At 41.2% G+C, this 23891-nt stretch overlaps 1 protein-coding gene across 2 annotated transcripts in view; it reads right to left on the reverse strand.

Annotated features, from left to right (window-relative positions):
* PXDN (peroxidasin) overlaps window positions 1-23891 on the reverse strand; it is a 2220827-nt gene that overhangs the window by 126079 nt on the left and 2070857 nt on the right. For both annotated transcript variants that reach the window (XM_044070259.1, XM_044070249.1), the window contains one exon: window positions 3918-4053. In XM_044070259.1, the coding sequence (XP_043926194.1) occupies window positions 3918-4053 (136 nt within the window). The remainder of the gene's footprint in view (window positions 1-3917; window positions 4054-23891) is intronic.

Raw genomic sequence — 23891 nt, forward strand, 5'->3', positions numbered from 1 at the left:
TTCTTTTTTGAGGAATTTATAAAGACTCTCTAGTTGCTGTAGATGTCTGACCAAGTACATACTGAACTGGGCATTGTACTCAACTACTGGTTTTATGACAGTAGAGTACATCAAAACGATGACACATTTGGATCTTGACGCCTACCCCTGCTTAAAAGTTGAGCAACACAGAATGATTTCCTCACTACAGTAGACACATGATGGTGAAATGCCAAATCACTATCTACATGCATTCCCAAATCCATAACTACAGATTCTAGTCTTGCGGGTATATTGTTAATGTATTAGTTTGCTGGGGTGTCCATGTTACTGAAAGATACTATGATGTACTTTTTAGCACTGGATTTTAGACCATGAGTCTGGCACCAGTTTTAGTTTGTGTTAGGCCTTCTTGGAGGATAATTGTGTCCTGACGGGATTCAACAACTGCACCCAATTTGCAATCATTCTCATACCAGATTAGCCAGAGGCCTTTGACATTAGTCTTAATCTCACAGAAGCAGATGACAAACAGGTGCAGCCCCAGCACTGAGCCCTAAGGCACCCAACTGGTAACAAGTCTTTTCTGAGGAGGCAGACTCACCTATTCTAACTTCATGGGTCCTGTATGTAAGCCATCTGGCTAACCAGTGGGTAATACAGGAATTTAAAACTAGTTTTGTGAGTTTTCTACAATATCTGAGTGGGTTATTGTGCTAAATGCCTTGGCCATGCCAAGGGAGGCAGTATGCACCATTTTGCCCACATCCATTGTTTTTGGTGACCTTCTTAAAGAAGTCCACCAGGTTAAGTTGGCCTTCAAAGACCTAAACTGATATGGATCTAATGTTTGTATGTTACCCATGTCATCATTTAGAATATCTATGATTATTCTCTCCGTAGTTTTGCATATCAAGCAAGTCAGTCTTATGGGTCAATAATACCCTGGGTCCATGGATGGCCCACCCTTGTGTAAAGGGATAACCACTGCAGTCCTTCATTTTATTTATTTAACATTTGTTAACTGGGAAGAGTCTGGCTGGGCAAGTAGCCTGTTTTCAGCGGAGACCCGGGGAGATAAGCTCCATAACAATAGTACAAAAAGATTTTAAACATTTTTAAAAGATTTACAAACATTATACAAAAAGTTTGACAGCTGCCAACAATCACAACGTACAAAAAGGGGAATGTAAAACAGAAAACATTACATTTCCTAAGGCTTACTACAGACAGAAATATGAAACTCATTAGACATATAATTAAAACCATTGTGGTATTTTCTTGGCATGAATCCTGTTTGGAGGCTATATTTACCTAGTGGGCTAACAGTTCATGTTTCACACTATTCATAAGGCTTCCTGAGGTATTACTGGGACTCACAGATGCAGTTTTCTTGGCCTCGGAGAGTGTCTTGAGTACCTGCTCTCAAGTGATAGCTGGGTGAGTTTCGGATGTGGGTATTTCCTGAGTGAGCATCTGATGGTGATGGCGGAGGGTAAAACTGGAGTTAAATGTGTTGTCCAGGAGGTTTGCTATATCATCAGACTCCTTATGGGTGACACCATTTACAATTCATTTGTTACACTGCTATGTATTGGCTTTGAGGTTAAGGATATAGCTGAATAAAGCTTTGCAAATGTCGTTGGCCTGGAAGGCTGATTCTACCTCAAACATCACTTTGACATGCTTGATTAGCCCAATGAGTTGCTTGTTTAGACTGATGACATTTTTTTTAATCTTGATGGGCATTGCATCTCCTAATTTTTCCCGTGAATTTCTTCCTTTTGTTAAACAAGCTATTGATGTTGGGATTCTAGTAGGGTAGCTTGTTTTTTTAATTTATCCTGCACTTAATCTGTGTAGATATAGCTGCTAATATGATTACATTGAGTTTCTGGGAGTGATTCTGCATAGGCAGTGGTGTTCCCAGGGTTGGGGGGGGGCTTGAAATCTTTCCAGGGTGTCACTTAGTAGAAGGAAGTTTACCCCAGAATAATTCCTAAAAGTTGCAGGGTTATCTGATGTCCCTGGTTTTACTTTTATTTCAAAGGAGAGAGCTGCAGTGTCTGACCTGACCAACAAGAACATTGCACTAAAGTGGATGAAATGTTCTGCCATGCTTGTGAGGAACAGCTCAAGGGCATTTGTGCCCCTAATGGTGTACAGACTAACTGGTCTAAGGTGGTTGTGTTTACAAAGTCCAGGAATATCTGCACCTGACTGTCAGAGGTCGTGTATACTGGAGTAAAGTCACTCATGAGTACAATATTAGGTTGTGGGTATTTTGCCGCTTAAATTGTTTATTGAAAAGGGGAGCTAAGGTGGGAGAAAAAAATTATTTACCTTAAAAAAGGAAAGCTGGAAGATTTGGGTTATCCCATGCAGCAACAATCCCCTGTCATCAAACTTCTTAAGAACTCCAGCTGCAAAAAGGTCAAACAGAACTTCATTTGTCCAAGGGAGATTTTAAAATTGCTGCTTCAACATCTTCAGGAAAACACTGAGACCTTAACCATGCAAACTGACTGACCCAGAAGCAGCAGCTCTACAGACAGCATCTGCAGTAGCATAAGAGCAGTTTAAGACATGTTTAATTATGCAAGAAGCAGACAGCAAGGAGGCATTCTAACATTTTCACCACAGAAGAGGAAAGGTTAACAGTTAACTTTCGCATGTTCTCAAAAAACTGAAGTAAAAACTTTTAACATGAGTCAGGTGGTTTAAAATTCTGACTGTTAAAGTGGCAGAAGAATAAAATTGTCAAAAGCTTTCCCATCCTTCTCAAAGGGAATAGGGTTAGCATTGGCAATTTGTCTAGCAGATGCAGTTTTGGATACGGAAATCACTGTAGGGTCTGCCTTAGGGTTCGTGAGTTTGAGGTAGCCTGTATAACCTTCCTCTGGGTAGGTGGCTGACTGTCAGGTAAACTGCAAGCTGTGAGAAAAACATTCTCTAAAGCAAATAAAACAGGAGGAACAGTTGCTGATGTCAGGAATATTCAAATGAAAAAAATCATATTACACTTGCTGAGCAATGGGGATTTCACTTTGATCCCAGTGAAAAATCTCCTTCATCTGAGAAAAAAATTCAGAAAAAGAAAGGTCTTTTGTAGAGAAGCCTGAAGAAACACTTTCTTCAGAATCAGAAACTTCAGACTGAGAAGGAAGTCCTGAAGAATAATAATTCCCCTACAAATCCTGATAGACTTTCATTGTCAGAAAGAGAGGAAACACTCTTCATTTTCTTCACAGCACAGGAAATGGAAGCAGAAAAAGCAGAAGTTAACTCCCTAACAGCTTCAGGTACGAAAAAACACTGACAGTCTGCACAAGCACAGAGCAGTACCGCTAATACATAAAACCTATACAACCAGTAGAAAAAAAGTAAAGAAACGAAATTGCACAGCTATTCACACAAGTATTCTCACACAGCATTCCCCTAATAAGAAGTGACAGTCCACAATTTCAGTTTCCTAGCAAAACACAACATACTTTCTCAGAACAAAAAAAAAAAAACTTGTTTTCCTCAAAAAAATAATGTTAGTAGTAGCTTTTCCCCAAAATAGGATTTATCCACTCAATCTTGAAGGAATGCTAGCCGACTTGACAGTTCCACGGGGCCCACTGAAGGAGTGTTCTTTAGTGGCAAGAACACTCTAGCTTTTCTCGCTTTGTCATTTTCATGGAGTTTCTTTAAAGCTTCTGCAGGCACAGCAAATGGAAAGCGCCCTTTAGCACTGAAATGCTAGCTGGTAACACTGGGTTGGACTCATAGTTTAGCCTGCTGCAACAGTGAACTAATGTTGAACATCAAGAAATCTTTATAAAGTAAAATAAGGAACTGTTCCTTGAAATGAGGTACATTTTAGAGTTATGAAAGTCAGTACAGTAAAGTCAAATTACTTTCATTTATTCAACAACTACAAAAAGGTACTATACCTGCTTTCGAAGATCTGTAATAGTCTTCTGCATTTCTAGAACAAAGTCCTGAAAACTGCTAATGCCCATTTCAGTGTTTTGTTGAAGAGGTGCAATGATGGAAGTGCTGTTCTTAGATGTCTCATATTCTGAAACACTGTAAGATTACACAAAAACAAGTACATTTCTTATACAGTGACATCATTTCTAAACACTTTAACATATGCACAATCCTGCTTAACATGTCGAACACAACAGCTACTGAACATAATATAAGCATTCAGCTGTAAGGCCTGCTGAATCTGGTGACTGCAGATGCATCAGACACTGCCAGAATGCAGACAGCAGATAAAGCCCTGTAATAACTGAACACAAAATTCAACTAACTGGATGGTGCAAAGACAGCATTCACATTAGCAATGCAGGCAGTCCTGGACCAAAATACCAGTGGGGTATTTTGGAAGGATAAAGTGGAAATTCAAGATGCAGAAAACACGCTCTCTCTCCTCTCCATTGGGGGACTAGTGAGATGAGTGGGAAACTTAACATAACCCAGGCCACCCTGTAAATAGCAATCAAGGAACTGATGCAGACATGGCTGATGTCATCCTGTAGGTATGATTTTGTACGAATCTGAATATGTTGCATATGACATAACTATAAGGTAAGTGACATGGGTGAGAGAGAATGCTAGAGAAGCCATGAATAAAAAAAATCTCTACACTTCTAGTGTAACTGCTCAAACACCCACCAGCTGTGAAGCTTTCACCCTCCCAAAATAGGAATTACATGGGGAACAAATGAACAAAACAGATATGTGGCCACCAAGATATGGTCAAGTGCACCATGCATAAGGATTGCATGAAACAAATGTAATAGTGTATGAATTGTGGATTTTTTTCCTTTAAATAAAGCACTGTCACAACAAATGATGCAGAAGTAATATGGTGACAGTTTAGCATGAACAGCAGGGCAGAGACACTTTAACAAAGACTTAAAAGTAGTAAATAATAAATATTCAATGAATGCAAATGGAGCACACCACACAGACACACAGAAGAGAACTAAATGGAAACAGACATTAACTATGAAATTTTTCTAACAGAAGGATAGTTCTAGGGAGTATCTACTAAAACACTAGATCTAGCAAGCACGTTCAGGAGCTGGGCAAGGAAAAGCAGGAAGGAGAGACAATCACTGGTAAGCATCCCCACTCAAAAACAGCATAACAAAATTTATGGTATACAAGGCTAGAGTATGTGGCTCTGTCCAGTTTCTCTGCTCCATGTTTCCCTCTCTCATCTTATTGGTGGCATGGCAGTCCCAGCCCTAGGGACATTACTAGAGACACTATAAAGTTAGGAGTAACTGAAGCAATACTGAGCAACTGATGGCCAGCTGGAAAGAAATAACTAGCAAACATATCTTCATCAATTAGAAAGTCACTGAAGCAGGAAACATCAAAAGGCAATTTGTGCAGAGCACATATGACTCTCAAAATTTGTCATCAGTACATCAGTACTAGAGAGTGTGTGACGCCCGTGCACTGGCCCAGCAATCAAGGAGCCTCAATCCTCGCCAATGAGGGGCATCCATATAGAGAAAGGATAATAAATAGACACACACTAAAGTACGATTTCCCTTAAGATCACACAGAGATCACAGTCACTCTGGGGATGGTTTCTCCCTTTCTCTCTAGGTCCCCAATAAGACTCCCTGCCGGCACAGCTATAGGGTCCAGATCTCAGCCTAGTGGGCAAGCTAAAACCTCCAGCATCCTCTGTGTCCAACCAGTGCTTCGTGTCCCTGCCCAAGTAGCTGACACACACACACTTTGAGATAAGAGTTTATACAACCACACAGACACTCCTGGGGAAGGCTGGCACAGGTTCTCCAGCTATGCCCCCTTTACCCAGATTTAAAAATATTTAATAATAAATAATAAAAACACAAGACAATACGTCTTACTACACAGTGCTAGTCAAGAGTTCAGAGATCACAGAGAAATACTTAAAATAATACAGTAGAAAAGTTCAGACATCACAGAAAAACAAACTAGTCTAATCTTTCTATATCCTAGCTATTTCTAAGGCTGTGTTCCACAGAGCCATGGGTAGTCTGAAGAGGGGGTAAGAATGGGTACCCTCCTGCTTGTTTATGTACCACATAACAGTGGTGTTGTCCGTCTTTACCAGTAATTGCCCTGGGAGAATGTGGTCCTTGAAGGCTGTCAGAGCATTCTGTACAGCTAACGTTTCTTTCTGATTGATATGCAAGTGCATTTGACTTGGGTTCCATTTGCCCTGAATGCACTTCCCTGCCAGGTGAGCCCCCCATGCATAGTCTGATGCATCTGTTGTTAGGGTTTGGGCAGCAGGGGGTACAGTAAATGGTAGTCCATTGTTGTGGTGGCAGACCTCTGCTCACCAAAGGAACTCTAACCGTAGGCAAGGTATGATAGGAATCATTGTTTCTAGATCCTGAGAATGTTGACACCACAGGCTTTTTAGATACTATTGTAGTTTCCTCATATGCAGTCTTGCATATGGAATTAGTAGAATGCAGGAGGCCATGAACCCCAAGGCTTGCAATATTTGCCTTGCAGTTAGCAGGGTTTCCCTTTCTCATCTTATTGATGGCATGGCAGTCCCAGCCCTAGGGACATTACTAGAGACACTATAAAGTTAGAAGTAAATGAAGCAATACTGAGCAACTGATGGCCAGCTGCAAAGGAATAACTAGCAAACATTTCTTCAACAATCAGAAAGTCACTCAAGCAGGAAACATCAAAAGGCAATTTGTGCAGAGCACATATGACTCTCAACATTTGTCATCAGTACTAGAGAGTGTGTGATGCCCGTGCACTGGCCCAGCAATCAAGGAGCCTCAATCCTCACCATTGAGGGGCATCCATATGGGAAAAGGATAATAAATAGACACACACTAAAGTACAATTTCCCTTAAGAGCACACAGAGATCACAGTCACTCTGGGGCTGGTTTTTCCCTTTTCTCCAGGTCCCCAATAAGACTCCCCGCTGGCACAGCTATAGGGTCCAGATCTCAGCCTAGTGGGCAAGCTACAACCTCCAGCACCCTTTCTGTCCAACCAGTGCTTTGTGTCCCTGCCCAAGTAGCTGACACACACACACTTTGAGATAAGAGTTTATACATCCACACAGACACTCCTGGGGAATGCTGGCACAGGTTCTCCAGCTATGCCCCCTTTACCCAGACAATATGGTAGAAATCACTGCCACCACCCAGCTAATATTTACCAGCTACTCAAAGGCCCTTATGAAAGGATGTACAATTATATTGTGCAATAATAGTATCCAAATGGTAAGTGCAACCAGTCAAGACTTATTTGGAGTGACTTGGTACAGTATCACTGCCTACATGCAATGTACTCTAAAGCTTAAATTATCTCTACACAAAACAGCCACAGTTGAATGGTTTAAAAATATTTAATAATAAATTATAAAAACACAAGACAATACTTCTTACTACGCAGTGCTAGTCAAGAGTTCAGAGATCACAGAGAAATACTTAAAATAATACAGTACAAAAGTTCTGATATCACAGAAAAACAAACTAGTCTAATCTATCTAGTTCCTAGCTATATCTAAGAGAAAAGTACAGTTGTGTACACTTACCATAAATGTAGATGTTCGAGTGTATTCACTGTTGCAGTCATCACATTTGGGTTATCTGCTTGCAGTAGCCCACAGTCGGCCTGATTATCAAAGTCTTGGGTCCTGTGTCAGTTGCTGTCTCATCTTCCATGACGTCAGGTAGTCCGGGGTATAAAGCATGCAGCCAATGCCATTACATCAGTTTTTCCTGCCCCAGATGTCAGGTGCCCCCTAATGGGTAGCAATTAAAAAAAAAAAAATATATATATATATATATATATATATATCTACAAGGTTATACCTCCAACAAAAAAGCAAATACACCAAAAAGCTTTTAAGCATAGAAAAGGAGAGTAGAAGTATAGCCAAAAGAAGTCAGGGGGCTGGAGGGAGGGTAACCAGGACTGCAACAGTGAATACAATCGAACATCTACATTTATGGTAAGTGTACGCAACTATACCATGTTCTTCGTGTTTCACTGTTGCAGTCATCACATTTGGTAGATTCCCAAAGCTAAGGATAGGAGGAGGAATTTAGATAGCATTAGGACCAGCTATAAGGCCCTGCAAGACTGTAGTGGCAAAGCCAGCCCTGGATTTAGAGAAAATTGGCAAATGGTAATGCTTGCTGAAAGTATGTACAGAACCCCAGGTAGCAGCTTCTAGGATGTCCCTGGTAGGGACACCTCTGAGAAAGGCTGCAGAGGTAGATGCAGCCCTGGTTGAATGGGGTCTAATCCCCTGTGGGATAGGTTTTCTACGGTGCTTATAGCAGAAATGAATGCAATAGCCTATCCATTTAGAAATGGTTTGTTTTGAAATGGACTTCCCCTCTGCCCCTGCAGCAAATGCCACCAGCAGTTGTTCAGATTTCCTTAAGGGTTTAGCCCTGTCCAAGTAAAATCTAAGTTGCCTGTGCACATCTAAAGAGTGCAGTATCCGTTTCCCTTTATTCTGTGGATTAGAAAAGAAGGTTGGCAAATGAATGGACTGATTAAGAGTCACACTGGATACCACCTTGGGCATGAAGGAGGGATTGGTCCTGAGGGGCACCCTGTCCGCATGAAAGATGATGAAAGGCTCCACTGCCATAAGGGCCTGTAATTCAGATATCCTTCTTGCTGAAGTGATTGCTAAAAGGAAGGCTGTTTTCCAAGAAAGGAATTTTAAATCTGCACTTGCAGCTGGCTCAAAAGGAGGGAGAGTTAGTTTTTCCAATACAAAGTTAAGGTCCCAGGCTGGAGTAGGGGCTCTCCTGGGTGGTCGTACGTTTTTGGCCCATCTGAGGAACTGCTTGAGCAGTGGATGAGAGAAGAGGGGTGGTTCTGCATTATAATGAGCTGAAATGGCTGAAGCGTGAATTTTGATGGAGGAAAAAGAAAGGCCCTTGTGAAGCATTTCAGTTAAGTATTGAGGAATCTAAGGTAAATTGGGCATTGCTGTGCCCATCCCTTGAGTTTGGTTCCAGGCACAGAATCTTTTCCATTTTTCAGCATAAGATTTTTTAGTACTAGGCCTCCTTGTCTCCAAAATGACATTCAACACTGGTTTCCTGAGGGATGGTAACGGAGAGATTAGGTAATTAGCCAGGCTGCCAGGTTCAAGGTTAGGAGCTGAGGGTGCAGAATATGGTTCTCCTGCTGTGACAACAGGGTAGGGGTCTGAGGCAGGTACCATGGAGCCAGCAGTGACACACTGCGCAAGAGGGGGTACCAGTGTTGGCGTGGCCAGTCTGGTGCAATCAATATCATCCTTGGTTTGCCCTGTTTGATCTTTAGTAGTACTTTGGAGAGGAGAGAGACAGTGGAGGAAAGGCATAAATTGATAGATTTTTCCAGCTGAAGGACAGAGCATCCACTTTCCAAGCTTGTTTGTGGGGAGTCCTTGTGCAGAATTTGTCCAATTGGTAGTTTTGGGAGGAGGCAAACAGGTCTATATCTGGGCTCCCCCATTTGTTTATCAACATGTCGAAAGTCTTTGGCTCCAGTTTCCACTTGTGTGGGTCCATGAGATGTCTGCTTAGTTCGTCTGCCAGTGTATTTAGCTTTCCTGGCAGGAATTGAGCCTGTAGATGCACTTGGTTGCTCAAGGCTGTGTTCCACAGAGCCATGGGTAGTCTGCAGAGGGGGTAAGAATGGGTACCCCCTGCTTGTTTATGTACCAAATAACAGTGGTGTTGTCCATCTTTACCATTAATTGCCCTGGAAGAATGTGGTTCTTGAAGGTTGTTGGAGCATTCTGTACAGCTAACATTTCTTTTTGATTAAAATGCAGGTGCATTTGACTTGGGTTACATTTGCCCTGAATGCACTTCCCTGCCAGGTGAGCCCCCCATGCATAGTCTGATGTGTCAGTTGTTAGGGTTTGGGCGGCAGTGGGTAGAGTGAATAGTAGCCCGTTGTTGTGGTGGCAGGCCTCTGCCCACCAAAGGAACTCTAACCATAGGCAATGTATGCTAGGAGTCATTGCTTCTAGATCCTGAGAATGTTGACACCATAAGCTTTTTATATATCATTGTAGTTTCCTCATATGCAGTCTTGCATATGGAATTAGTAGAATGCAGGAGGCCATGAACCCCAAGGCTTGAAATATTTGCCTTGCAGTTAGCATGGTTTTTGTGGCCATTAGTTTGAAGTAAGTTGTCAAATGAATTTGTTTCTCTGGCATGAGGAAAGCCATCTGGGAAGTTGTGTTCAAGCTTGCTCCCAGGAATATAATTTGTTGACAGGGTACCAAATGTGATTTCTTTTTGTTTATGGTGTACCCCAGACAAGTTAGCACCTTTTGTACAAATGCCAGATGATTCAAAAGTATGTCCTGGCTTTCTGCCTGAATTAGACAATCGTCCATGTATGGGTATATTTGAATATTTATTTGCCTGAAAAATGCAATGACTGGAGCTAGGCACTTTGTGAATACCCTGGGTGCAGTAGATAAGTCAAAGGGCAGTGCAGAGAACTGATAGTGCATGTAGCCTGCTTCGAAGCGTACATATCTTCTGCAAGACTCCCTGATTGGGATGGGCAAGTAGACTTCCTTTAAATCAAGTGTTGCCAACCAGGCATCTGTGCCTAGCATAGGAAGCAACTGGTGAAGAGTTAGCATCTTGAATTTTGGAATCACCAAAAAGGTGTTTAAGATAGACAGGTTCAGGATAGGATGCCATGAGTTGTCTTTTCTGGGTACCAGGAAAGGTCTTGAGTAGAAACCTTGTCCCTTTTCCTCTTCTGGTACAGTTTGAATAGCCTCTATGCTTACAAGAGAGAGTACTTGCTGTTGAGCCTCTGCCCACTGATTTGGGGATAGAGCTGGCCAACCGTTTGGGGTTGGTAATGTGTGGAAGTGACATCTATATCCTTGGGAAACTATATTTAAAACCCATTTGTCCTGGGTAATGAGTTCCCAGTTTTTTGCCTGCACAGCAATCTTTCCCCTAAAAGGAGTAGTCAGTTAAGAAATGCTTGGAAGTTTTAAAGTTGTCATTGAAACAGTTTACCATAGGGGGGAGTCTTACTACTTCCTGATTTGGAAGTGGGAGCCCCACACTGCTTAGTCCTGTGTGTACCCTGGGACTGAAGCCTGGGTGTTCTGCTGGGTCTGGGTTAGGACTTAGAAGGCCTGGAAGAGGCAGGAAAGGACCAATTCTTAGAGGACCAATGCCTACTAAATCTTGGAAGCTGTACTTGTAGGAAATCTATAACAGTTTGCATAGATTTAGCTTTTCCTCCATCTTTTTAAGAACTTTTTCTGCATTGTTGCCAAACAGGTGGTCCTGATTTAAAGGAGCATCCAGTAATTTAGATTTAACATGATCTGGCAAGGATGGCTCCTTAAGCCAAGCATGCCTTCTAAGTACAGACCCAGTGACAGTAGCCCTGCAAGATGGCTCTAATGAATCAAAACCACATTGCAAAGTATGTTTTCCAACTTGTTCAGCAGAATGCATTACATCCTGTAAATCCTTATTTTCAGCACAGTCAGGAATCAACATCATTTTCTGTTTAAGCAATCCAATAATATGCTGTTGATATTTTAACATATGAAACTGTCAGTTTAAGCCCCTAATGGCCAAGGTTGCAGAAGTGTATACCTTCTTACCCCATCTATCCCGGTGCCCTGGAATCTCTATTTGAGGGGGTACGATTTTTGGCAGTAGTAGCCTTAATGCCCTTGGGTCCCTGTTAAATGGTCTCAGGATCCACAGTAGGATTTTCAAAAACGAACTTGTGAGAGTCAGAAACCCTGTAATATCCATCAGGTTTTCTGGGAGCAGGAGGTAAAGAGTCGGGGGCCAAGCTAGATTCCGAAAAGGCATCATCAACAATGTCTAGTACAGGAGGGATAGCTAAAGGCCTGTGCTGAGGCAGGAGTAAGAAATCCCTAAGCCTCATTTTAGAATCAGAATAATCCTGGCTTTCCCAATGAAAATGCTCCCTAAGAGTATGCAAGTTTTCACCAAAAGAGAAATCCTCTGGGGGGGGGAGCAGAGGGAATAGAATCCTCTGCATCAAAATCCTCATAGGTAGATAAGGGTAAATCCTGGTCATCAGAGGAAACAGAAAATTCAGAATCCTGGTCAAAAGTATCATAAGCAAATTCAGTCCTAGATCTCTTAGAGGGGGAAGGTTGGCTTCCCCTGATTAAAGTAATAAGGTCTTCAGTCATTGTTGTCATTTGTTTTTTAGGCATAGCGGCCTGACCATGCATTCTGGACGTCGGTTTTCTAGGCATGGTTCGAGTTTTAGGCCTTGAATAAGAAGATGGCGTTGGTTTAATATGCAAGTCAGCAGGCATGAATACACCCTCAGAAGCCGGTACCTGCACAGCGGCTCCGGACCCATCCAAGGTAGAGACACCTGCAGGTTCCACAGTTGAAGCATCTCACGGCATACCAGACTCTGAATGGGTCTCAGTAGAGGCTTGCGAATCTGAAGTAGCAGGTATTAGGGGCTGCAAATGCGCCTCACTGAGTACCGGCGAACTGGTGACTGGTTTAGGAGAAGTGTCGTTGGCAGCTTTGGACCTAGTCTCTGTCTTTATCGTTGCGTTTTTTCAGAATGTCGGTAGTCAGATGACTTACCGAAGACATATCTGGATAACTGAACCGAGTACCAAAATATTTAGAAGCGTAAATATACTGACATGGAATAGTTCATTGCTTAAATAAGGCACAAAACCGACAGCGAGGTACGTCGTGGTCAGGGCCTAGGCAAGGAATACAGTACAAATGGAAATCTTTATGAGGTATTTGCTTTCCACAAGAAATACAATTATTGACATTTACCGACATCGGTTTAGAGCAAGAAAAAGTTTCTCCAACGGGGTACTTAGCTTTATAGTTGAAGACTTCGGTTCTGAAACTCGAAAACGAAAATTTCAGTAGTCGGTCAACCGGCACTTGCGAACTGCTTCTGCTTCAGGCACCGCACGGCAAGAAAGACTAATGTAATGGCATCGGCTGTATGCTTTATACCCCTGACTACCTGATGGCATGGAAGATGAGACAGCAACCGACGCAGGACCCAAGACTTTGATAATGAGGCCGACTGAGGGCTACTGCAAGCAGATAACCCAAATGTGATGACTGCAACAGTGAAACACGAAGAACATCACTAAAGTCTAAGATCCTACTTACATATAGACACAGGCAGAGTGATGAGTTGGATGTTCTCAAGACAAATGCTCAGATGCTCTCATTCTTTATCTCCGTAAATTGATAACACAGTACCGCTGATTCATTTCACATTACATCATTTCTTTCTGGTTCCCAAGCTAACAAGACTCTCAAGCGTTAATAGCCCTTTTTATACATGCAAATTCTAGCCATGAACTCTGGCCTCAAAATAATAGCAGAATGCCTTTATCTAAACATCTCAGCTCCGGGTTTTGACATCAAAGAATTGACTTATCAGCTTTGTTACAGCAGAGTGCACTGTTGTTACATTTTTGCAGTTTCACATTTAACACAATTTTTTCCCATTTAAGAGAATAAGCCTGTGGCTTATATTTGTTTGTGTCTTTCGGCTTTTCCCGGTTAGGGGTCGCCACAGCAGAACTCCGGTCCGCTAATGATTGGTAGTGGATTTTTACGTACTGGGTTACCGGCCCTGATGCACAACCTTTAACGAAGGCATGCCCCATTCACGTATGCTTCCACACAGAAGACGCTCTAGCTGAGAATCGAACGGGACAACGTCTTGCTATGAGGTGACAACGCTACCACAGCACCACCACCGCAATTATATTTACAAATGACAGAATTATCTACAAAATTCTTTCTGGCTAGGTTGGCAGCCTTCACCTATCTTCACAGAGAGAACTTTTATTTTTGCTAGAATGATGGACAGAAGGGAAAGGCCTAACAAAAAAGTACCGAAGGAGACAAAGCTGAAATAGAGAAATTTATGGACATCTTAGTTTTACCTTTACTTTGAATTCAGTCTTTGTATAAACTATCCCTGCAGGGAAATGGACAATTAATTAACAGCACACCAGAATGAGAAACTCCTGAAGACCTAGTGCTGCAAAACATGCACTGTGTAAATGCTTGAATTGCTTTTGGCATGGCTCACTCAGCTCAGTTGTCACAGTGATCACAGTGGAGGTCATCAAAACAAAGACCAGCCCCAGTGATAAGATCAATGAAAAGGGAACAGAAGAGATGCTTTAAAAGTAACACACAGACACAATCAGACCTTGTCACAATCATGCTAAAATCTGTTAGTTTGGTAAAAAGGATTAAGCTAAACTGCTAAAAAGCTTCACCATTTAGTCCCACGTCTGATTTCCTGAGATTACATTTGCCTACTATATGACTCTGAGCAAGCCTTTTAACCAAAAAAAAATGCTCACAGATTCAGTCCTGAAAAGAAGCACTATGGCCCAAAATAAATGAAAACAAATGCTTCAGAATGGATGCAGTACTGCCTAGGGAAACTGAGCATGTCTGATCAAGTAGCAACAGTCCCAAATAAAGTGCTGTTCAGCCTCTCAAGGGAAAAAAAAATTGGCATCTTGCCTACCAATATAACCACTCAAGTGACCAACCATGCTCAAAGAGTTTGGTTTATTTTACCAACAGTGAATTAAATATGATGCATGGACTTGCAGACTGCAGGAGCTCAGTGCTACTCATACAAATAATATGGAATCATCTGACATGATGCAATTTTTCCATGGACTGACTTGTAAATGAACATAAACATGACACAAAGACATCAGGAGGCTGTCTAGACCTTTTAAATGGCACAGAAAGCCACCATGCAGCTTCTCCTCCCATTTCTTGTATGCCTCAGAAATGCAAACACCTAAAAACACCTTTGTAAATGAGCAGCCTATGTGTGCTCTGAAAACACTACAGTGAAAGCAATACAGTTTCCTATTAAGTGATGTTGCCTTTATTAAATAAACAATGGATATGCACAACACAGAACCACAGCAACTAAAAACAGTTACCTTACAGGAAATAAAGGTATTTTGTAGGGTGTAAGTGACAAGCACAACAGAATTAGAAGGTCTAAAATAAATGTTTTTTTCCCCCATAAAGAATGAATTCCTAATACACAGTTTAAAGACTTAGGGAAAATGCATCAGAAAAAAACATCAGATTATGACTAACTATGTCATTAACTTTTGTATTGAAACAAGAGAACAGTATAATGCTGGAGGTACAAATCAAAGAGAAAAAGAAGGAAGAGGAACACTTGCCTCCTGTGTTACTAATCAAGACAAATGATTTTATCTGTCTGAAAAGGCAACTAGTAAACGGATGAAAAGCAGCCTATAAAAGTTTGAAGACCCATTTTGCTATATAAACTTGAATATAGTAATATGCTCTGAAGCCACACGTTACCTTATTCCAACTATATTTGAATAAAACAAACTGCTTCTAAGCTTGAACAAGTAGCTTTTTCTGTCTACTACAGAGAAAGTGTCAGACAATATACCACTATCTTCTGTAACAGAAATGAAGTAGACTGATTTTAATAATTGGCTTAGTTTCTGGTGTCACTACAGGGGAATACAATGTCTATCAGCATGAAAGGACATGGTTACCAAACCACGTTGCTTTGCTTAGGATGGTCTGTATGCACCTGTTACTGTATTCACTACTTCTAGTACAGCTGGTTTAGATTTTGATTTCCATTTTCTAGTAATTGCTTTTTTGGCAGCCACCATAATTAGACACAGCAAGGTCTTACCATGTCTAGGCAATTCTGTTTCTGTATCATAGGTCAGAAAAATCATCTCCCTCGTCACACCAATCTGCCCAGCCAACATCTCTAACAGTCCATCCAGGGAATCATTAAAGTCTGCCAACTCACCGTACTCCCAGAAAATATTTTCCCAATTACCTGTTTCTTCCCTGTAACACCTCCAACATTTGCTATCTACCTGAGGAAAAATTCTTTGAAGTCTACTTGGGTATAAAAATATCTGTGTAAACATTTCCAAGCAAAACTCCTAAATCTTCTAGATTTTGTTGCATATTTGGGAGACATACATATATCCTCCCATTGTTTCTTTGTGAATTGCTTATCCATTCACTCTTCCCAATCCTTTCTAACCTCCTCTGATTCTTATAGTTAGCATGCAATATTTTATATGTTCTACTAATTATTCCTTTTTTAATGACAGCTTCTGTTCTAGATTCTACTAAAAACTTTACCAGTGCTTGTCTTTTGCTTAGGACCCCCCCTATTTATTTCTCTTTGTCTACACTCTGATAACAATCCTTGATATGGAAAGCAATCTCTAATCTGCAGTCTAAATAAATTCCTGGCGTCTTCCCATTCTATCATATTTCACTCTCTAGCTATTTGCTTCCAATAACTTGGTTCCTTTGCCAGATTTCACCAATAAATTCCCCCCTCTCTTGCCTACTGTCTATATCCCTAATTGCAGTAATCCCTATCCGCAGAATCTCCTTTCTCCATCCCTGTGTTGTCTTAGTTCTTAGGATACTTTCTGCTAATTTATGGATATAATATTCTGTATGATTATTCTTATTCTCCTTAAAGGCCTGCATACAAAATCCCAGTCTCTTTGTTTCTTGAGCTTCCCCCATTTCATCATCATCCCTTTCCAATTTGAATTATAGCTTTCTGCTTGTGCTATGTATAGGAGCCTTAACTGTGTAGCTCTGAAATACCCCTTCAAGTTGGGTAATCCCAGTCTGCCCTGTTTTACTGGAAGAATCAGCTTATCCCACTTGACTCTTACCATCTTCCCCTCCCAGATAAAGTCATTCAGCTCTTTATTAATTGCTATCCACAGCTTTTCCTCTGCTTGATAAAAATATGCCCGATCTGTGTATAAAGGGACTAAAAATATTTTAACTGCTTGTATCTTACTATCCATATCCATATAATAAAGCTTCCATTTTCTCAGGTTTTTGTACTATATTTTGTTTGATCTCTTCCCACCTATCCTTAGCTGCTACACCACAATCATTTTAAACCATACTCCTAAATACTTCATTTTATCATGTCACCATACATATGGATATTGCTGAACCAATTTATGTGTGGGTACATAATTTCCCTCCATTGCCTTTGTTTTAGTGTCATTAATTTTGTATCCCAAAATGATGTGAAACTGTCTCAAAATGTTCCACAACACTGTAATGTCTCTTTATGGTTTTGTCAAGTATAAAATATTATCATCTGCAAATACAGCCAGCTTTTCTTGACTAACATACCAATTACATCCTTGAATTTCTGAGTCCCTTATTTATTTTGCCAATAGTCCTAAACATAATGCAAATAACAAAGGGGAAGAGGACACCCTTGCCCAGTTCCACTGCTAAAGTAGAAATTATCAGAGAGTACTCCACCCATTTTAATTTTCACCTCCGATCCCACATATATCCTACTAATCAACCTTATAATTTTTTCAGGAAATGCAAATTCGTCCATTGCCCTGCTCATAAATTCCCAGCTTACTCTGTCAAACCTTTTCTCTGCATCAAGACCCACCAACAACAATGGTATTTTCTTACATTCTGCTTCCCTCTGGATCATCAATGTTCTGTTAATGCTGTCAAATGTTTGCCTCCCCTCCACAAAACCACAATGATCCATATCTATCAATTTTGGCAATACTTTTGCCATTCATTTAGCCATTACAGACATAAACACTTTATAATCATGGTTTAGTATTGCAATGGACATGTATAAAGCTGGATCTGATGGATCTTTACCCTCTTTGGGTATGAAAGCTATCACTGCTTTCTTCCAAGATGTTGGTACATCTCCTCCTCTTAAAATACTGTTAAACAAAGCCATTTGTATTTTTTCTTGATTTTCATATTTCTCTGCTTTATACAGACTTTCACAGAATTTCCGAAATATTTCTAACCTCTACAGGATCTGTTGTTGTTACTTTCCTTATTATAGGCTCCCAAAGCTTGGCGACAGCCCTTTCTACTTTCTGTTGTCTGAGTCGTGCTAAAAACTTTTGTGCTCTGTTGTTATTATCAAAAAACAGTTGTTAACAGCAATCTTTCTAAACTCGTGTACATTATCGAGGTATTCCCTTATTTTCTGCTTAGCATTCTGCAGTTGATCCTCTTATTGTTCTGTGAGATTTCCCCTATTCTGCAATACTTTAATATTTGTCAGTGCTTCTAAATAATTCGTGTTACTTCTTAATCATAATTCCCTTTCTCTTATTTCCACCCAATTTTTAAACTCCACCTTAATTTTATCCCATTCCCTAGCTATATTTTCAGTAGTAATTTCTGTTCTCTCGAATAGCTCCTAACTAATCTCCTCTACCTATTACTTAAATTCCTTTCTTTTCAACAGACAAGAGGGAAATCACCAGTGTCTCTTTTTTATTTCATTACCCTGTGTTTTTATTTTAGTTATTATTGGTGCATGATCTGAAACAGTTATTGGGTGCATATCAAGACCTTCAATTAAATACACATGTTCCTGTGAAATGTCCAGTTTTTAACCAGATACCCTGTTCATGGGTGGCTAACTACCCCTTGATAGAATGGGAAACGTACACAGTCTAGCTCACAGTACAATGTTTCCCGGACTTTATCAACACAAATACCCTGGACGCTGGTGTGGTCTCCAATCAGTGGATCAAACATAGTGGACCTAGTACTCATCATCATGGGACAGAGTTGCACTCTCCCCTGTGTCATGTCCTCATTGGTGAGGCCGGACCACATAACTGTCTCTCCTGAAATAAAAATCAACCTGGAAAAATCCAATTAAAGCCCTAATAGTTAGCAACTATTCTAAAGCAAACTACATCCTATAAAGAGAGTGTCTGTCAAAATTCAAGGCTCCTGCAAACCTTGTAAACACAGCTACCTATGCAGAATTATTCACAGAAACCTTGTACAAACATTTAAGTGGCTGCATTGAGTCTTCCGTACTTACCAGATGTAAGCTCAAATCTAACAAAAAAAAAAAACCCTACTGGTGAATTCCTAAACTTAACAGGGTATATAACGAAAGCAAAATGTGTGGCCAAAATCAGTCAGCAACTCTCATACAGACAAGAGCTTTCTCAGTCAACTGAGCAAGAAACTACTGCTCAGACAAGCTCCTCGTGGTCCTGCAGAGTGGTCCTAGCAGCAGGGAACTCAGAAAAGCGACTACTTTCTGGATTTAAGTATCTGTGCTTTTTTTTCACTTGGAATAGCTTCTGTAGCTTACCCTGAACTAGCTTGAACTGTTTTTTAACTGTTTGCTGCATTTTTTTTTAATCTGCACTTAAAAGTTACATTTTAGTCGAATTTGATCGAAAGTTTGTTTGTTTGTTTGTTTGTTTAATTTAACTGTGGAGGCTGCCCACTAAAGTGTGCTAGCCTGTGTAACTGATTTATCACTGTTTCTGCATTTTCTGTGTGTTTCTATCAAAAACAAAAAATAATCCTTGTTTTCCCGCCTCTCCTTGACTAGTTTAGACCAGTTTACAGGCATTGCTGTATTCTGGGCTGTGGTGTAGTTCCTGTGTTGTCCATTACCTTACTTGGATAGAAGGAAGTTTCTTTGCTCACCAGTGGGAGTGGGGAGCCTTGAGCAGCCTACCTGTCCCTGTAGGAAGTGACCTCAGCACAAGAAGCTGTAGTAATTGGTTGTTTTGGACCATTTCTAGCTCTTTTGTAGTTCACTGTTTAAAATCCGCCTCTGGGCGGTTTTTTCTGGCAATACTGCTCAGACAAGCTCCTCGTGGTCTTGCAGAGTGGTCCTAGCAGCACGGAACTCAGAAAAGCGACTACTTTCTGGATTTAAGTATCTGTGCTTTTTTTCACTTGGAATAGCTTCTGTATCTTACCCTGAACTAGATTGAACTGTTTTTTAACTGTTTGCTGCATTATTTTAAAATCTGCACTTAAAGTTACATTTTAGTCTAATTTGATCAAAAGTTTGTTTGTTTAATTTAACTGTGGAGGCTGCCCACTAAAGTGTGCTAGCCTGTGTAACTGATTTATCACTGTTTCTGCATTTTCTGTGTGTTTCTATCAAAAAAACAAAAAAATAATCCTTGTTTTCCCGCCTCTCCTCGACTAGTTTAGACCAGTTTACAGGCTTTGCTGTATTCTGGGCTGTGGTGTAGTTCCTGTGTTGTCCATTACCTTACTTGGATAGAAGGAAGTGTCTTTGCTCACCAGTGGGAGTGGGGAGCCTTGAGCAGCCTACCTGTCCCTGTAGGAAGTGATCTCAGCTCAAGAAGCTGTAGTAATTGGTTGTTTTGGACCATTTCTAGCTCTTTTGTAGTTCACTGTTTAAAATCCGCCTCTGGGCATTTTTTTCTGGCTATACAGCTCAGACAAGCTCCTCGTGGTCCTGCAGAGTGGTCCTAGCAGCAGGGAACTCAGAAAAGCGACTACTTTCTGGATTTAAGTATCTGTGCTTTTTTTTCACTTGGAATAGCTTCTGTAGCTTACCCTGAACTAGCTTGAACTGTTTTTTAACTGTTTGCTGCATTATTTTAAAATCTGCACTTAAAGATACATTTTAGTCGAATTTGATCGAAAGTTTGTTTGTTTGTTTGTTTAATTTAACTGTTGAGGCTGCCCACTAAAGTGTGCTAGCCTGTGTAACTGATTTATCACTGTTTCTGCATTTTCTGTGTGTTTCTATAAAAAAAAAACAAAAAAAATAATCCTTGTTTTCCGCCTCTCCTCGACTAGTTTAGACCAGTTTACAGGCATTGCTGTATTATGGGCTGTGGTGTAGTTCCTGGGTTGTCCATTACCTTACTTGGACAGAAGGAAGTTTCTTTACTCACCAGTGGGAGTGGGGAGCCTTGAGCAGCCTACCTGTCCCTGTAGGAAGTGACCTCAGCACAAGAGCTGTAGTAATTGGTTGCTTTGGACCATTTCTAGCTCTTTTGTAGTTCCCTGTTTAAAATCCACCTCTGGGCGTTTTTTCTGGCTATACTGCTCAGACAAGCTCCTCGTGGTCCGGCAGAGTGGTCCTAGAAGCAGGGAACTCAGAAAAGCGACTACTTTCTGGATTTAAGTATCTGTGCTTTTCTTTCAATTGGAATAGCTTCTGTAGCTTACCCTGAACTAGCTTGAACTGTTTTTTAACTGTTTGCTGCATTATTTTAAAATCTGCACTTAAAGTTACATTTTAGTCGAATTTGATCGAAAGTTTGTTTGTTTGTTTGTTTGTTTAATTTAACTGTGGAGGCTGCCCACTAAAGTGGGCTAGCCTGTGTAACTGATTTATCACTGTTTCTGCATTTTCTGTGTGTTTCTATCAAAAAAACAAAAAAACAAAAAAATAATCCTTGTTTTTCTGCCTCTCCTCGACTAGTTTAGACCAGTTTACAGGCTTTGCTGTATTCTGGGCTGTGGTGTAGTTCCTGTGTTGTCCATTACCTTACTTGGATAGAAGGAAGTTTCTTTGCTCACCAGTGGGAGTGGGGAGCCTTGAGCAGCCTACCTGTCCCTGTAGGAAGTGACCTCAGCACAAGAAGCTGTAGTAATTGGTTGTTTTGGACCATTTCTAGCTCTTTTGTAGTTCACTGTTTAAAATCCGCCTCTGGGCGTTTTTTTCTGGCTATACTGCTCAGACAAGCTCCTCGTGGTCCTGCAGAGTGGTCCTAGCAGCAGGGAACTCAGAAAAGCGACTACTTTCTGGATTTAAGTATCTGTGCTTTTTTTTCACTTGGAATAGCTTCTGTAGCTTACCCTGAACTAGCTTGAACTGTTTTTAACTGTTTGCTGCATTATTTTAAAATCTGCACTTAAAGTTACATTTTAGTCGAATTTGATCGAAAGTTTGTTTGTTTGTTTAATTTAACTGTGGAGGCTGCCCACTAAAGTGTGCTAGCCTGTGTAACTGATTTATCACTGTTTCTGCATTTTCTGTGTGTTTCTATCAAAATAACAAAAAAACAAAAAAATAATCCTTGTTTTCCCGCCTCTCCTCGACTAGTTTAGACCAGTTTACAGGCATTGCTGTATTCTGGGCTGTGGTGTAGTTCCTGTGTTGTCCATTACCTTACTTGGATAGAAGGAAGTTTCTTTGCTCACCAGTGGGAGTGGGGAGCCTTGAGCAGCCTACCTGTCCCTGTAGGAAGTGACCTCAGCACAAGAAGCTGTAGTAATTTGTTGTTTTGGACCATTTCTAACTCTTTTGTAGTTCACTGTTTAAAATCCACGTTTGCACGGCTTTGCGCGGTTGTGCGCATAGTGCAGCGCCGGTTAAACAAGTTTAAACTTCTTCTGGCTCTGCCAGCTCTGCTCTTCAAATTTTCCCTTAAGGAAGCTCTACTCTTAGTATAATCAGACTACTCACTATATTATAAGCCTAGCACTTGTTCTCAATACTTGTCTACTAAGTAAGCACTCTCGTACTAAGTAAAGCACTACATCCACTTACCACCCCTGTGAATATCCACTTCCCTTAAAGGTACAGCACTCATTTATACTGTTCTAGCATGTCGAGTGGTGGATTACTGGCGTCCTCTCCAGTTCAGCTGGTCAATCTGGGTATCTTGAGACAATGTTACAATTGTCTCATGTACACAGACAACCCTCTCCTCCTCCCAACAAACACAAATACATGTGAGAGATATATAGCCAAACTGGAGGCTGAACTCTCTCAACTCAGGGCTGGCATGACCAGACAGGAGGAGATGGTAACCACACACACAACAATCCCAGTCCCACATAGACCTACCACAACTGCAAACCAAACACATAAAAACACAAAGACATACTCGGAGGCTCTAATAAAAAACTTACCAAAACAACAGAGGCTCCCAAAGCAGACATCCAAAAATCCACCACCTCAAAACAAAACACATGCAACACATACTTCAATAAATCAGTGTGTCAACCAATCACAGCCCTTAAGGCCAAACACCATGCCTGATACGCTAGTAATAGGTGACTCTATAGTCAGACACACTGATGTCCCGCTGACCAGGCTGAACAAGGAGAGGGTGACTGTGAGCTGTCTATCAGGAGCTAGAATCCGCCACATAACACACGCACTCAGGTCACTCCAAAGCAAGTACAAATATGACTCCGTCATTGTCCATGCTGGTGTGAATGACCTGAGACGTACCTCCCTGGACTACATGAAAAGAGACATAGAGGAGCTCTCCGATTATACAGCCCAGGCTGGTATGACCCTGACCCTGAGCAGCATCTTGCCCTCACCAAGAATGATACCACAATACAAAGACAAGATGATCAGCTTTAATAATTGGCTCAAGTACTGGTGTCATTCTAAGGGGATCCAATATCTGTCTGCCTGGGATGACATGTTGGACAAGCCACGCTGCTTCGCAAGGGATGGCTTACACCTGTCACCACTGGGCTTCCGGATATTGGCTAAGGCTCTTGCCACCCCCACAGTGCCTTTTTTAGGCAAGGCTCAAAAGACAAACCCACCGCCTTAGAAAACAAAAATGGAAAAAAACTAAGGGTAATGCTGTTCAACGCCAGAAGTCTAAATCTCAAGATGCAGGCACTTGATGCACTCCTCAGCATGGAGAACATCGACGTCTGTGCAGTAACTGAAACCTGGTTCAAGGCTCCTGAGAGCACCCCAGCACTACCAGGCTATACCTCGTATCACGCTTTTCGGCCCCAAAACCCGGGCCGAACCACAAAGGGAGGGGGAGTGTCCATATTCATCAAGGACACCCACACCTCCAGGTTAGTAGCAACACATGAAGCATCAGAGACCATACAGGTGCAACTAACCATAGGCAAAACTGCTATACAACTAGTAGCATGTTACAGACCACCCTCCCAATCTCAGGAACCCCACTCAGCCTTCCTGAAGACATTGGAGGATATGAATGTATCACAAAATACCATCATACTGGGAGACTTCAACTACCCAAACATAGATTGGGTACATTATTCTA

Source organism: Protopterus annectens, chromosome 1.part0, assembly GCF_019279795.1.
Source record: "Protopterus annectens isolate FY-2018-M chromosome 1.part0, PAN1.0, whole genome shotgun sequence".
NCBI lineage: Eukaryota > Metazoa > Chordata > Ceratodontiformes > Protopteridae > Protopterus > Protopterus annectens.